The 16,565-nt window shown below is 41.5% G+C and overlaps 2 protein-coding genes across 2 annotated transcripts; both read right to left on the bottom strand.

The window, feature by feature from the left end:
* Positions 1-653: 653 nt before the first annotated feature.
* LOC137271903 (uncharacterized) lies at positions 654-5,740 on the bottom strand. Its single transcript, XM_067804288.1, has 4 exons — positions 5,680-5,740; positions 3,275-3,415; positions 2,231-2,566; positions 654-759 (listed from the first exon to the last, which is right to left on the bottom strand). Exons 1-4 carry the CDS (start codon positions 5,738-5,740, stop codon positions 743-745), a joined length of 555 nt encoding a protein of 184 aa, XP_067660389.1. The 3' UTR covers positions 654-742.
* Positions 5,741-12,236: 6,496 nt separating this feature from the next.
* LOC137271905 (protein PIF-like) lies at positions 12,237-16,262 on the bottom strand. The gene is made up of 4 exons (XM_067804289.1): positions 16,196-16,262; positions 14,357-14,920; positions 12,859-13,050; positions 12,237-12,418 (listed from the first exon to the last, which is right to left on the bottom strand). Exons 1-4 carry the CDS (start codon positions 16,260-16,262, stop codon positions 12,237-12,239), a joined length of 1,005 nt encoding a protein of 334 aa, XP_067660390.1.
* Between the last annotated feature and the right edge of the window lie 303 nt (positions 16,263-16,565).

Raw genomic sequence — 16,565 nt, forward strand, 5'->3', positions numbered from 1 at the left:
TCGCCTCTTACGACAAGCATAGTCGTCTTTTATGGCAGCATAGGTTGCTGAAGGCCTATTCTAACCCAGGCCTTCACGGGTCAGTTGTGCTCTACTCAGTACGACCTCTGTACATCTTGCACCTTCTATGTACAGAAGTGTCAGTGAATGGGTTGATTGTACAGCTGGTCGGCAATATTCAGACGATACTGTCATCAGGTTTGCGAAAGACCAACAATCAGGTCTAGTCTGAATACATATAAAGATCAACCCACAAATCGGACAGGAGGAAGGACTGAGGGATACATTAAACAAACGATTTTTTTTCACACAGAAAACTAGTCGTGTGAAATGTGGTAAAGATCTTCAAGTACACAATGAATTCCAATCGTCCCTGCCCCCAGTCTTGCAGTGCTTTCCCTTGTTTGTGGGTTCCACATGCAGTGAACGCCTTTGACCTGCATGCCCCATGGCCTCCCTCAATCTGTAGTAGTGAGTGAGCTTTAGCAGTATTCCTGCAATATCACGGCGGAGGACAATGTACTTCATATTATATACAGGAAGTACCAACAGCGCGGCTGACACTGTATTACTACATCTCCGCCATTGAAGCACCCAGTCTGTCATAGTTAAGCGTCAATTAGCCAATGACAAGCTCAAATAAGACCAATAAGTCAACATGTACCGTTCGTTTATTCACATGTCAGCACCACAGTTATAAAGACAGAATACGTTACTTCACATCGTTGACAGAAGGATTTTCTTATATCAATGGTGTTTCTGAAAAACACAAAGAAGTAGTCTTGAAGATGTTGACTATTAACGTACAAAATATAACTGATTAAAGAAATATTAATTTGGTTAGCAAAAACAACATGTATTATTTTCAAAATAAAATCTGCAAGTGATGTAAAACAACACTCGGGCCTGCCATTTTAAGTAGAGTTAGATGATTAAACATATAGGCTTGACTGCTTGTTGTTTAACGCCGCACTCGGCAATATTTCACCTATAATGGCGGCGGTCTGTAAATAATAGAATCTGCAATTGAGTGATCAGCAACATGCATGAACATCGATCTACACAAAAAAAGATACAATGGCTTCTGTTAACCATCTCTGCAAGTCTGACCACCCGATTCCGTTAGTTGCCTCTTACGACAAGCATGGGTTACTGAATACTAATCCTAACCCGGGTCTTCACGGGGCTACAGGGGCCTAATTACCATTATAAGAAATCGCCCGGTTTTTTTACAAGATGTTTGCAAAAACTGTTAGACAAGCGCCCAATACTTCTAGAAATAAAGCATTGCAACCTGTCGGGCTTAAACGAAACAAATGGCTTGCTGCGCGCTGGTCTGTAAGGATATGATGAGCACTGAAGAGCACACTTGTTTGATAATGATAAACATAATGATATATTTTATCCTTGCTTTTTCTAACTTCTAGCCCATCTAAGATATTACCCATAGGTGAACAATAGCTTCTCTACAACGAAAAGCCCAGCCTTCTGTCACAGCTGGATCATGCATTATGCGGTATCCCTTATAAATATTGCAAGTGTGTTTATACTAACAGTAAAGTAATTTTCATTGTGACAATTTGCAACCACTTAACGCAGTAGAATATTATATTATATGATAAAGAGCGTGTAATGAAAGTATTGCATCATATCAATTAGTTCAAGTTCTCCTGTATGAACATCATCACCAACTGAATTTTTAAACGGTTGTGTAGACCACGGATATAGGAGCTGCTTTGTTTTTCTAGAAACAGCCTAAAAACCAGGCACGCAGCCAACCACATTTCGTGCAAGCCCTACAGTTTGCAAAGCTATATATTTAGATGGTATGGAGGGCTTGCCAAACCCTTTTAGCAACAAATGTGTAAGCCCGGGCATTGTTTTATAATGGGAACTACGCCCCTGAAAATGGTATAATAAACTGATCTAGAAAGAAAAAAGGCCACCATAAACCAGTCAAATAATTTTGCGAAGTCTATCATTGTTTAAACGAACGAAATGGCCTAATTGCGAAAGGCGTTTTTCCTCACCCTTGAGCGCACATGTTGGGTGTTGGGTTTCGTATTATCCATACAACAAACATTCAGTTGTAATATTTTAATACAGCTTTCACAGTGTAAGCGCTTCCCTGACGTGGTGGAAAAAGACGATCTAATGATACTATTCAGGCCGTCAACCTTCCCCGCCACGCTCCCTCCCACCTCACCCCTCAAGATTGTCGAACCCTTACCAATCACGATGTGAGACTTCACACATTCGTCCACAAAGGGCTTAGCTGACTGGATGTCTTTGCCCGCTTTCTTTAAACCCGGTTTGCACGTGCAGTTTCCATCAAAACAATACTGCGTTAGGGCGAACTGACACACCCTGGTCGCGCTGCACTCCTCCTCGAGAAGGGAGAAGCCTGTGGTGATGGGGGCGTTCTTGCAGCGGTTGTCACTCGCCCGTTCGTAGCCTGAAGCCACAGAACACGCACATACACCGTCGATGCACTCGGCTTTTCCCCAGGGGCCTCTGCGACATGTTGTTCCGGCTGCGTCTGCGCAGTCACCTCCCAGTTCCACAACTGAAGAAATGAATACACAAAGGAATGATTTGTGATCGCAGAACGTTGAATAATTTGCCACAATAAGTTATTTGAGTATTCTTTGAATGGACAATGAATTGATATTGATAAATGTAACGGAAGAAACACGTCTACAAATACACAAGTAAATGAGTAGCCAAAGCAATTAAAAAAGTAATTGTATTTTCACATTTATCCTAAACAACCTTTCATCGTAATCAGTGTTTGTTTGTTTGTTTTTTTCTTTATATGGACATATTTATGTTCCTTCCCGATATCTCATAAACATTCCCGATATATATATGTGAATGATTTGTGGTGCCAAGTATAATCGATTAGTTAACTTAAGAAGCGAAAGTAAACTGTGATTGGTACGCTTAACTTCCCAACGTAGATACCTGACTGGATAAAAAGCCAGCCAAGGGAGGTAATAACATTCCCGGGCCGAGTCGTAGATGCATCCATGGTATCGTGCACATTTAACGGAACGTATCCCCTGGAGATATCGAGGATGTATTATGTTTAGCCTCGAAGCAGTACCCGTATTTCCTTAACTCGAAAAATATTAGTGTTACATTTATTCTTTTATAAAGAACTCAAGGGATACTTTTTGCAAAATGAAGGAAAATATTTTCATAAAATATATTATCTTATCTGCTATAATGAGGAAAGGATCAGTGATTAAAACTAAGAAAATAGCTTCCTTACCCTTCAGACATTGGGATCCGGTGGGGCTAGGTTGGAACATAGTATCACACAGACACTCTTGTTTATTGTTGAAGATCTTACATGACGAGTTTGGGGGACAGACATTGGAACCAGGGTCACATGTCTTTTCCAGTGATGCACCTGAAACATGTCATTGTAAGCTTGGTATACATTTTTACTTTTGTACATATATTTTTGCTGGAGCCATGAACAGGACAGTCGCCTCTTACAACAAGCATACCGCCTTTTTAGGCAAGCATGGGTTGCTGAACTCCTATTCTACCCCGGGACCTTCACGGGTCTGTTAGCAGAGACCATATAATAGATATGGTCTCTGGTGTTAGCACCGACGAGAACGGTATTTATGCCTCACGAGTGAGTGAGTGAATTTGGTTTTCTGTCGGTTTCAGCAATATTCTAGCAACATCACGACGAGGTACACCAGAAATGGACTTCGGCGTGAAGGGCAAACGTTTTAACCACTTGATGAATACATACACATTTTAGCCTGTATCTAGACTAAGTATATTCGCCTGTGTTCAATATATTTCCCTGCGTGTACCATAGTAGCCTATGTCTAATATATTAGCATATGTGTCTAGTATATAGGCATGTGTCTAGTATATTAACCTGTGTCTACTATACTGGTGCTGAAAGGCGGTTGTCTAGTATTTGTGTCTGTGTTCAGTATATTTCTCTGTGTCTACTATATATTTGCCTGTAGTGTAAAAGGGTTGTCTAGTATTTGTAACTGGCATTATGTTACCTCGTACATAAATGTCGCTGTTTGACTGGCTGAGCGCTCTTCTATTATTTTCAATGTACCCCGTGTACAAGCGAGGTGCATTGCAATACACCCTACTGCCAATAGCAACTCATTCGGTACTTCGTGGTAGTTACTTTTTTATCTCTAACTACATTAAATGACGCATGATGTACGGAAATTACCGATGGTTTACGAATGGAAATCGAAGGAAGGGAGATAACTCTTAATCTGTTTTTTCTTGTTTCCGCCGCAAAATCTTGTGATGGCTGCGAAAAGATTTGACTCTCTTTCCAATAAATAAATTTTGACGAAACGTTCAAATGTAGTCCCTGTGAATATTAAGAAGTAAAATTAAAATTACTCTGTTATTTGTAACTGTATCAAGTCCTAGTGATATATTTCATATCGGAAGACACTCGGGTGAAATTGTCTATGTGTTCATCATATTTCCCTGAGTCTACTATTTTTGTGCTGTAGAGTGGTTGTCTAGTACTTGTGTCTTGTCAAGTATATTTTCATGTTTTGGGTGTACTTTGGGTGTATATTTTTGTGTGTACTGTATTTGCACATGCTTTAAAGTTGTTTTCTAGTATTAATGCCCTGTCTAGTATATTTTCTTGTGTCAGGTACATGTGCTTGTGTTGTGAAGGCTGCATATATGTGCATGTTCCGTAACTGAAAACATTCGTCAAACATTAGGTCTCACCAGAACTGAATACATTCTGCATCTATAAGACGTACACGGCAGGCACATAGATGGAGCGTAAAGTATGTCTTGCTGTGACCACTTGTAAGTGGGTGATGAATGATCTTGCTGCTCTGTGATCACTTGTATGTGATGATGACAGGTCTTGTTGTGACCACATGTATGTGAGTGATGACAGGTCTTGCTGTGACCACGTGTATGTGGGTGATGACTGGTCCTGCTGTGACCACGTGTATGTGGGTGATGACAGGTCTTGCTGTGACCACGTGTATGTGGGTGATGACTTGTCCTGCTGTGACCACGTGTATGTGGGTGATGACTGGTCTTGCTGTGACCACGTGTATGTGGGTGATGACTGGTCCTGCTGTGACCACGTGTATGTGGGTGATGACTGGTCTTGCTGTGACCACATGTATGTGGGTGATGACTGGTCTTGCTGTGACCACGTGTATGTGGGTGATGACAGGTCTTGCTGTGACCACGTGTATGTGGGTGATGACTTGTCTTGCTGTGACCACATTTATGTGGGCGATGAAAGGTCTTGCTTTGACCACGTGTAGTGAGCGCTCTCGCTGTGACCACATGTATGTGGGTGATGAGATATCTCGCTGTTTTGTAACTACATGCTGGGTGATGAATGATTTTGCTGTGACCACATGTGTGCGAGTGGTGAGTGACACCTGCTCTGACCACATGCACAGTGATCTTGCTGTGAAAGATCTTAAATGTCTAATTCTGAAAGAAACCACGTTTTATAACGTGTACGGAAATAATTCTTTGAATCCGAAAGCACATTCAGCTTGCCAGTGACCATGGACTTGTGATATTTGTGACACCTCAGTTAATAGGGCCCCTGGTAGCCTAGTGTTACAAGTGTTCGCTCGCCCGCCTAATTCTCAGCTTTGTTTGCAATGCACTGACACAAATCCTCACCTGCGACGACGAGTGTAGATGTGGACACAAGCAGGACAAGGAGAGATGTGGTCGCCGTCATGATCCTCTGGAATTCACTTTCAGTATTAATTTTTTCTCAAAATCGTTGGAAAGTTTACTTCTTATTTACGTTGAGAAAATATCTGCATGCCTTTAGGTTAAAGATTGTTAAATTAGAGATAACCAGTGTTCACACTTCAGTAGATACATTGACAATAGTATATATTTATCGACACTTAATGTATGCATTCACACTGCAGTAAATCCTCCGACAATGCAATGTATGCATTCACATTGCCGTAAAACCATCGACAATGTAATGTATGCATTCCCATTGCAGTAAAGCCATTGAGAATGTAATGTGCGCATTCACATTGCAATAAAACCATTGACAATGTAATTTATGCAATAACATTGCAGTAAATCTACTAACAATGCAGTGCATGTATTCACACGCAGTACATCCGCTGACAATGTAATGCATGCGGTTACATTGAAGTCAATCCATTGACGATGCAATCTATGCATTCACAATGCAACATATATTTTCTCAGGGTAATATACACACTCACAGCGCAGTATACGTGCAATATAACTTTTCACAGTGTCGTATTAATCTACTGTGCCATACACAAATTCGCACTCAGTGAGTGAGTTTTGTCGTACGCCGCTCCCAACATTCTTCCAGCTACATGGCAGCGGTCTGTAAATGATCGAGTCTGGACCAGACAATCTAATGATCAACAGCATGAGCATCGATCTCATGTGTCAACCAACATGATCCTGCCCAAGGCATGGGTTACCAAAGATCTATTCTAACCTGAATCTTCACAGGTTATAGTCATGTCTTATGCCTCAACTACATGCCTTTTAAAATTAAAATATGTTTTAATTCATAAAAATCACATACTCTGATTTTTTTGCACTTGTAAGCGAGAATAATGGACGTGAATTTATCCCTTGGTCTGTTTGTAAACTTTTGTCATTGACATTGCTTTCCAGAGGATTTTATATTTCTCAACATACAAGACCTGACAAAACAACAAACAAATCCAACCAGCATCACGTGCCATCGACACTGATCTCACTGCAAAAACATACCTAAACCTATGAGATATAAAAAATACAGCATAATGTGAATTAAACATGCTACACAATGTTATCTGAAACAGATGATTTCTAACTGAAAATAATGTGTAAGGAGACGAAGGAATTAATCATGAGATTACCTGAATGGTTACGCCAGTGTGAGCTGATCCCGTGAAAGTACGGTGTGCAGGACGAATGATGCTTAAGACCTGTATATTTTCTTGTGACCGCGCCCAGTTTCGTTATGTTTGCTGAGCATGTTAGAGAAAAAAGGCAGGCGTATGAAGGGGGTAGGGGGTGGGGGGATTATCTCCAGAATATTCATCTACGCCCAGTTTTCCGCATCCATTGTTAAACACCCGTCTGTCAAAGGAATGGTTTCTGGTTGGAGACTTACAGCAGGACTAACCAGGGTAGGCAGTTCCCGAGGAGCTATTTATAGGGGGTATAAATATACACACTGCCACCTTTATAGGGGGTATAAATATACACACTGCCACCCTTGATTCAGACAAACAATGTCAGTGGCAAATGCGTCGCTATGCATCAAGATCATGATGAAACAAGGGATATTGTCATAAATGATTATAGTTAAATTTCTAAACAGGAAGAGGTCATGGAATAAAGTGAGTGTGGGCATATGAGGTTGGGAAGGGGTCCGTTCTGTGCTCGAGTTCAACGACCATCTGCCACCTGGTACCATTTAACTGCGAGGTAAAACAGATGGAATATGATTTGCAAAACCACATTTCTGATTTTAACCTATTTTCCTGTATTCAGTTTGTATTCACAAACTTTAAATACAATTATTTCAACTATTTCTTTCAATTATTCAAGCTCGACATTAACCGAGACAATACCACAATGTTGTAACCAGATCTGTATCTGCAATATCCCTGGAAACACGTTAACAAAACACAATCACACTGTCACCAAGTAGATCAGAGAGTTGAGACGGATTATCCCCATGTCTGTGGAATATCTGCTCTATTTTCTTGTGTCCACGGTGTTGATGGACGTGTCCATGTCGAGGAGCGACATTGAATATTCGCCTTATGGAGTGCGGATGTGCCATCGTCTGTGTCGAACAACTGGAGAATGCCTCGCCTATCGTACAGATACTTCGCAGTTGTCATGCACCCTCACCTTTAAACCGCCTCATCTGAGACATCTCCAGGGATACGTTGAAATTACCGTAAATATTCCTTCATTTTTATTGCTTTCCTAACAGCTGTCGGCGCACGACTGGTCCCTCGCTCTCAGACACAGCTTTCTCTCTGTGGAGGTAATTGACGGTGCCCGAATTTAGTCTGATGAAGACAAAAGAGGTTACTCATATACACGGGAGAAGAAGTTAAGAGGGGTTTCTGGTGTAGACGGATGATTTCTTTTGTAGTCGGGTGAAGACAAGAGGGGTTATTGGTGTAGTCGGATGAAGACAAAAGACGTGTCTGTTGTAGCTGGGTGCTGACAGGACAACCATGGGGACCTGTTTATCCCCGGTTATCTTAGGTAGGCAGAAATAGGGTACCGGGGACCTATTCTTTCACCGGATATCTCAGATAGACAATCATAGGGCACTGGGGACCTGTTCTATCTCCGGACATGGCAAGTGGACAACCACGGACCAGTGAGGACCAGTTTTTAACCTGATTCCTAAATCAGATAATGAGGACGACTTTTATTTCATTGCCAGAACTATGTAAATGTTAGTTCACAAAATCCCGTTTCGGATTGTTTATGGTACAGTGGCTCCAGTACCCCAGACTGCGTCAGTCCGGGGTTTCCTAAGACACCGGCACGCCGTGAAAAGTTCAGATTGCTTTTATCTTGTTTTATTCAGCTCGCACTCACTCACTAACCCATCCATTCACTCTCTTGTTCTTCATTCCCAGAAGCGGAATACCTGTGTCAGTGGAGAGATAGAGATCCGGAGCCGATCTGGACACTTGCCCATCTGTGTGAATAACGAGTCAGCAGATACTGAAGATATATCAGAATATTTTTAAACGTTTAAAGATTTTCTTCGCATTCACGTTTGAACCGTCATCCATTCTCCGGCGCTACATTTACTGAACGAGTCGAGCCCTACTCATAATGCTACACGTTGAAGCATTTATAGACATGTAGAAAGTATTGTACCATCTATATGATTATAGCAATCCCATTGTTAAATGTATTTGGGCACATGACTATTTTGACACTTAGACACACTATGCAGTGATTTTAAATGTGCACGTGTTCTGATCGATAACATCAAGAGTAATACTCGTCATTAAGCAATCATCAAGTTCTTGCAAAGTCTTGTAACAGCTGGATATTATGGCCTGGGAATTCGCCGGTGAGATCCTCCACTACACACAATGATGATACGGTCTGGGATTTTACTGCAGTTAGCGGAGATAGCGCCAGCTATTGCCATTCTACTCGGTCGCTTCCGTGTGATTTCTTCGGGGTTGTTCTCTAGAATCTTGAAAAATGACTACACTTGTTAATGTCAAAATAGCATATGTATTGTGACTATATTGCGAGTAATTGTTTTGAGAAAAAACTGGTTGTTCCGTTTATCGATCTTTTTGTGTTAAGCTGTGGAATTCAATTATTTTGGGGGGTTATTTTATCCAAATGGTAACATATTGCTACCATGAAAAATATAATACTTTATTCAGTTATTGCATGTCAAAGTTGAGGATTATGAACTATAACTGCGATGCTGATTCTTGTAGTGTTCCAAGTCATGGTAATGCTGGTACCGTTCCAAAGGCTCTACAGCCTACAACCTTTGTCATTTGCAGACAGTTCTGGTCAACCCTGTATCAAAGCTGTAATGGACATTCAACAGGAAATGGTCAACACAGACAACATTTACATATAACGCTGGTACCGTTCTAAAGGTTCTACAACCTACATGCTTTGTCAGTTGCAGACAGTTCTGGTCAACCCTGTATCAAAGCTGTAATGGACATTCGATAGGAAATGGTCAACACAGACAACATTTACATATAACGCTGGTACCGTTCTAAAGGTTCTACAACCTACATGCTTTGTCAGTTGCAGACAGTTCTGGTCAACCCTGTATCAAAGTTGTAATGGACATTCGATAGGAAATGGTCAACACAGACAACATTTACATATAACGCTGGTACCGTTCTAAAGGTTCTACAGCCTACATGCTTTGTCAGTTGCAGACAGTTCTGGTCAACCCTGTATCAAAGTTCTAATGGACATTCGATAGGAAATGGTCAACACAGACAACAGCTAAATAAAGGATGAGGATTATTTTTAGTGCCAATAGCAGACTGTATCGCCTACTTTCCACTACTCGGTGTCTACAACAGAAACTCTGACACTGAAACTCTTTTAGACATCCATACGCACGATCTGATTCTTCTATTTAAAAGAACATTAGCTTTGTATTCCATTCATGGAGTGTGCGGTATATACCTCACGTACATAAATGACTTCAAGTGGAAAAATGTTTTACGTATTTTTTCATTTATTATGCAAATAAATCACCAACGATACAGCGAGCAATGTAATTGGGAAGATGTGTATTATGACATGTAGTGCTAATATGTTTTATATCGCAAACTTTCACATAATTGGTTTTGTAGTTGAAATATTCGTTTGTTTTTAACTGTTTTATAAGTAGAAACAAGCTGACTTTCTACTTCCACAGTTATGTTCGTGATGATATGAAACGATATAGTTTTCTTTTCTTGCTACCTCAACAACCCTTGGGTGATTTTCAAATCACAATCAAAACGATTTTCAAACCTATTTCGTAGTGTATGTGCTTTCTTTTGGACGTCCGTTCATATTAACAATAATAACACGATGTTTACACTCAAGTGCCGATATGGTTCCATTCAGCAATATTTTGACAGATGAACTGTACTTTGGTATGTGTCACCGTTTGTGTGATCGTGGCTTTAAGTCTAGTAAATCGCTTTCATTGTCAGCACCAAGTGACACCCCAACCAAATATACTGACTCGTTCACTCACACACTCACTCACTCAGTCGTGTACAGGCTGCATTGTGATCAATGCAGAGTAGCTGTTCAGATACACACACTGATGCTGACGAGATTCACCGCTAAAATCAGTTGTCATTTAGTTATGGTACATTTACCTCCATTCATCGCACAACGACTTCCCTACTTGTAATTCTCTTAGATTAATTGTTCAACTGTTTTACTCTTCGGTACGATTACGTACAATATTGCGGATGTGACTGTGCCAAACGAACTGACTGATGTGGAGTTGGACGTCCTCTCACTGTCCATGGAAGCGCTCATTGTAACAAGAGCATGTGCTGAGATTAGTTGAGTTTTCATATTAAGCAAACAGACAGATATGTATAGTGCCCTGGGCTTGACGATAGTTTTTACATGCCGATTTTGCATTGTCTAAATGTATGCGCTTTGTACATTATAAAAGGTAGATTTTCAAAATTTTCAAAAATCTTGAATTTTGGAAAAATGTAGACGTAGAACGTTTGGTGGCGTTCACTATATACCACCCATGGTTCCATGCGACCAGCACAGTACGATGTGACGATTCGTGGCATGTTACACAGTCCAGTCAATATACTGTACATATAGATATAGGATATTGATATAGCACACACATCCACGCACTAATGCATGCTCAAGGCGCTGGTATGTTTCCCCTCGATCACTGGATGTTAATCTCAACATCGTATTTCAATCTCAACCCCCTGGGGAGTATACAACTCTTGCTGCCACTAGGCGCACCGAGTTGATTGTGGCTCTCTCATCCTAACGTGGTACCCAACTGGCAGCTGGGTGGACATATACAATATCTATTGTTATAAACCTTATTGTTGCCGTTGTAGAAAAATATTTATGTAACAGCGAAAGACATTATGAAGAGCGCACCGAAAACCTTACGTTAGACCAGTTTCTTCTATTTACGAATATGCACGTTTGTTTACAAACAAGATGTCCGGTCACGTGATTTGCAAATTGCCCTGTGGCAGTAATATTATGAAGTCATAACTACGTGGGAGGATGGTATTATTTCATAGTTACCTCCCCTTTCGACTTTGCGGATCTTGTGATCATGTGATGTGATATGGGTGCAGGCAAATGAGGATAAACCTTGAGTGAGGAGCTGGATTGGGTCCACATGGGCGCTAGGTGAAACGGCTTCGTTGGAGATGAAGTCATTAATCTTGAAATTATTAACATGTTCAAAACATGTTTAAAAGGTCAGCCGCAAAGAGACGACAGTTCGGTGGAAGACATCTTCAGGATCCCAACTGGGATATCACGACGGATGTTTACGAGTGGCTAGAGAGAGTCAAGAATGGCTCCATACTAAAGAAAGGGTAGTATATAGTCTTTATTAACCACACAGTCTTAACAACACGAGGTCTTACCAACATAAACTCAACATTTACATCTATTATTTCAACAAAAACCCACATCGGTCGTGAAAGTCTTTAACTCGGACATGGGTTTGGACACTCACTCACTCCTGCTGCCACGCAACCTGTCCCCTCCACGTACTTTTTCCCTGACCCACAACAGCGGGGCTGAGACACGCCCCCCTGACACTCCCAGTAGGAGTTGCAGTACAGATGATAGGAAGTTCGTCGACCGTCCGCCTGACCTCTACACGGATCTGAACAGGAAGGTTGGATATCGGAATTTTATAGCAATTCAGTAAAAGTAAATCTTGAATTAACACTTCATAACGATTTAACTTTACAAATATATATAAACTATCTTCCTGAATAATGGTGCAGAATATGATCAAAGAGTCATAACTAATTGATATTAAGACATATATTTGCATGCTCTAGCTCATTCTATATCAGATTTAAGCCACAGATCTTAATAGTTTTTCTCTCCTTTGTTTGTTCATCCTCTAGTGTGCATTAGTATTATTATTACTAATAAACGATTCTTACAAAAATAAGAAGCCACCCATACATCAGTTGATGTCCTTCCTATGCACCACTGGGTGTATTCCTGCTTCAGGTTGACTTAGAAATTTGATCAAAATTATTGGTCAATTCTAAAAGAAATCGATTATCTGCCCTTGTTGTTTCAGATACAGACCACAAGTGGCGGATCCCGGGTAGTCGCAGATCTTCAGCCGGTCATTCCACATGGTTGTGTACGAGCAATCCTTGGACACACATTCAAGGCCGGTTTGATTGGCCGGAGCTACTTGTAGAAACTTGGCGCAGTTCCCTGGATATCGGAACAAACCAGGCTCCTCTACCAGCGATAAAGGTCCCTCGCATGGGTCTGCTCAGACAAAAACATTCTTAGATGAACGTTTGACAGATGAAACAGACACAAAATAGATTTCTACAAGCAAAGCCAAAGTGTGGAATGTACGGCGGTTGAGCGGTTTGGGCGGTGGACTTTGTGTGCTGACGATCAGGTGCCTGACTCTGAGTCCGAATTCCGGATGAGACACAAACCAACATAAGTACTGAAATCGGTGCTTTACCGAGAAAGTGTAATCCCAATTATAGCGTATGTTCCTTTTTACCACTTTATAAATAATTAAATGGTATTATGTGTTCATACCATAGAGTAAATGAACGACTGGGTTATGATACCACACTGTGCAATATTAATACTGTACAACAGAATAGATGGAGTTGGTCTACACGCACCAGATGTAATCATATCGTACAAAAATTCTGAAATTAGCAAGGACAAACGTTAGAAGTGGCTCTTAATTTAAAGCCACATGGAAGGTATTCCCTTCATCACCACGTGTCTGCTATATGTAGGAGGAAATCCCGAAGTAATGCAAGTCTCAAACGTTCACCACTCTGGGGAAGCCAACGAAAACTGATGTGTTGCTGACTATCCTGAAAACGGGGGAGAACCAGGATTCGAATCCACAATCACACGTGTCTGGCGTGCCCAAGGGACGCGACTCTAGATACGAATAGCGGTGCCTTAGATAACCAGTCAAGCCGTGCTTCCTCTTTGTTGTGGCATGAAGTACCTGACATTATTGTCCAACACATTAACAACCCCATGAATGCTATGGGTATGAACTGGTCCTCAGTAACCCAAACATAGGTGAACAACATGGAGCAGGTGATCAGACTCAGTGTCTATGATGATTAAGTCATCACCTCCCGGCACCCATTTCTTCCGTGGCCCGAAACTCCACATCCAGGGTATAATAATAATGATAATGAATTTGTATACATTGCTCAATGACACAAAAATCACAATCTGATTATCATTACCTCTGATAACTCAAGGTGCATGTGAGGTGCAAGGAGGTTAATAGTCTCTCGACTTATTTCACCGAGTACCCATTTCCTGCTGGGTGAACAGAGACAATACTCACATACTCACTTGCTTAAGGTGAGATCACGTGAGACCCCGCACCACCACTCACCATCACTCACCACCACACACCAGCACTCATAAACTCTCACCAACTCGCACCTTCACTCACCACCACACACCAACACTCATAAACTCTCACCAACACGTACCACCATTCAGTACCACACATCACCACAATGTGATAGCTAGCTGCATCATAAAATAACACGCCTTCAAACCTATATAGCCTTACCTCCACAAATGATCTCTGTGACATTGGGTGTCAGAGCCGACAATTCCGTGTCGTTCGTGACCTTGAAAATACGGTCACTACTATTTGAATACAACATCAACTCCTGAAAGGAAATGGCGTCCCCAAAAGCAACAGACGTTATCTCAATCCCAGCGTCTTGGCATCGCTTAGCATAATTCCCTGCAAGATCAGGATTGAAGGTTGATCCGTCGGTAACAATGACAACCAGATGTCTCGCCCCTAGGCGGCCTGAGGACTGAAACATGTCTTTAACTAACTTCATCCCCTCGAGGATGTCAGACCCTTTGAACTCTGGCTGGAAGGTGTTGAGGGCGTTGGTGATGGTGGAGGAGTTGGATGTGAAGTCGGTGATGACGCGCGTCGTTTTGCTGTAGGCAATTACAGCGATACGGATGTTGGAGAGGTCAGCCTTGTCAACGAAGTGTTGGACGAAGGAGGTGACACCCTGGGCGTACGTCACGGAGTCTGGATCTGTTGGGTTGTTGCGTTTGGTGCTGTCGGAGTCGTCTATCAGGAAGATGATGTCAGAGAAACCGCCGCATGCTGAAGATAGAGTTATCAAGATGCCCATTTTTTCTAAGATAACGTACGAGAGTGACTGGATATAGTTTTACGAAGATGTTAATAATATTCCAGCAATATCACATCGGGGGCACCGGAAATGAGCTACTCACATTATACCCACGGGAGAATTGAACGCTTTCACTTCTTGGCTACCGCACCATCACTAAATATAACATCATTAGCACGACCATTTTATTTTTCTTAACCAACGACGGGAATCGTACACGAGTTGTAGATATCGCATGCAGCACAATCCCAAGAGTCACAGAAGGAATAGGTCTGCACTCAGCACTATTCCAGCTATGTGACGACGATCAAACGATAATGCAGTGATTGATAACATGAACATCGATTTACGAAATTAGGACACCATGACACCAGATCCCGAAGCACGGATTGCTGAGCAGCAGTTCTATCCTGGGTCTATCTTCTCGGGTCAAAAGTGGTAAGAAACTATGAGTAAGTGAAGAAAAACTGTTTACATCTCTTACAGCAGTTATCATATTCAGCTGAGAGTGTGTCAGCTTAATATTGGAGGAAAAACTGAAGCCCCATACGTTTCACTTTGTTGAACATCACAACAATGAGATGCAACGTTTTTGTCAAGTGAGTGAGTGAGTTTAGTTTTACGCCACATGCAGCAATATTCCAGCTATATGGCGGCGGTCTGTAAATAATCGAGTCTGGACAAGACAATCAAGTGACCAACAGAATGAGCATCGACCTGATGGGAACCGATGGAGGATATGTGTCAACCAAGTCAAAGAGAATGACTACCTAATCCCGTTAGTCGCCTCATACGACAAGCATAGTCGCCTTTTATGGCAAGCATGGGTTGCCGAAGGACTATTCTATCCCGGACCTTCAAGGGGTTTTGTCAAGTTTCTACATACAAGATATAGACATGTGCGCTTATTTTTATGAAATGATCTCGTTTCTTTTGTTGTTCAGTATATTAATATACCTAGAAACGTGATCAGGGCAAACCGTAACTCGAACCTACGATTTTATGTTCTTGCACACTTAATTGGGGCACCTTGTCACGGAGAATAGTAGTGCCCGGGGTGACTTTAACATCCCTACACTTGACATAACGAAGATCTCTTCACGTTTGTAAGCACCCACCGTCCACGAGATTTCGAATAGAACCTTCACAAAGTTTATTTACTGTACAAAACATTGTGGAGTCTGATCTTGTTTAAACGTACACGCAATATTTATCTCGTGTTTTCAGCATAAGAACTGCATGCTTACTTTGAGAGAAGGTGACTTTTGCTGACATCACAACTAGGAAGCAGAACACCCTCCATAAACGCAGCATGCTTGAAATCTGTAAAAAATGTAAATCCTCAAGTCTTTGAAGAGCACTTGGAAGTACGTGGAATGCATAAGAAAAGCAAGATACATGGCGGTCAGCTTCTATATTGTGAATAACTGAAAGTTACAAACAAAGTATTCCAAACCTGTGCGTTATTTGCTGGTCTCAGGGACATTTCATCAGGTTTTATTGTTTCTGTTCGCAATGGCATGATAAAAAAAACTATCTGACAAGGCTCAGACTCATTCTCATATTTTAAACACCAATGAGTGTATATATATTTATCACAGTGTGTTGGTCCACGGC

The sequence above is a fragment of the Haliotis asinina genome, chromosome 2, assembly GCF_037392515.1.
Source record: "Haliotis asinina isolate JCU_RB_2024 chromosome 2, JCU_Hal_asi_v2, whole genome shotgun sequence".
In the NCBI taxonomy this organism is placed as follows: Eukaryota; Metazoa; Mollusca; class Gastropoda; order Lepetellida; family Haliotidae; genus Haliotis; species Haliotis asinina.

What these genes read in the sequence shown, in the direction of transcription:
- LOC137271903 (XM_067804288.1), bottom strand. Translation starts at nt 5,740, where the DNA reads ATGACGGCGACCACATCTCTCCTTGTCCTGCTTGTGTCCACATCTACA. An exon ending in ATCTACACTCGTCGTCGCAG is followed by an intron (nt 3,416 to 5,679) that starts GTGAGGATTTGT and finishes GACATGTTTCAG; the next exon opens with GTGCATCACTGGAAAAGACA. An exon ending in CGGATCCCAATGTCTGAAGG is followed by an intron (nt 2,567 to 3,274) that starts GTAAGGAAGCTA and finishes TCATTTCTTCAG; the next exon opens with TTGTGGAACTGGGAGGTGAC.
- LOC137271905 (XM_067804289.1), bottom strand. Translation starts at nt 16,262, where the DNA reads ATGCTGCGTTTATGGAGGGTGTTCTGCTTCCTAGTTGTGATGTCAGCA. An exon ending in CACAGAGATCATTTGTGGAG is followed by an intron (nt 13,051 to 14,356) that starts GTAAGGCTATAT and finishes TTGTCTGAGCAG; the next exon opens with ACCCATGCGAGGGACCTTTA. An exon ending in CCCGGGATCCGCCACTTGTG is followed by an intron (nt 12,419 to 12,858) that starts GTCTGTATCTGA and finishes CTTCCTGTTCAG; the next exon opens with ATCCGTGTAGAGGTCAGGCG.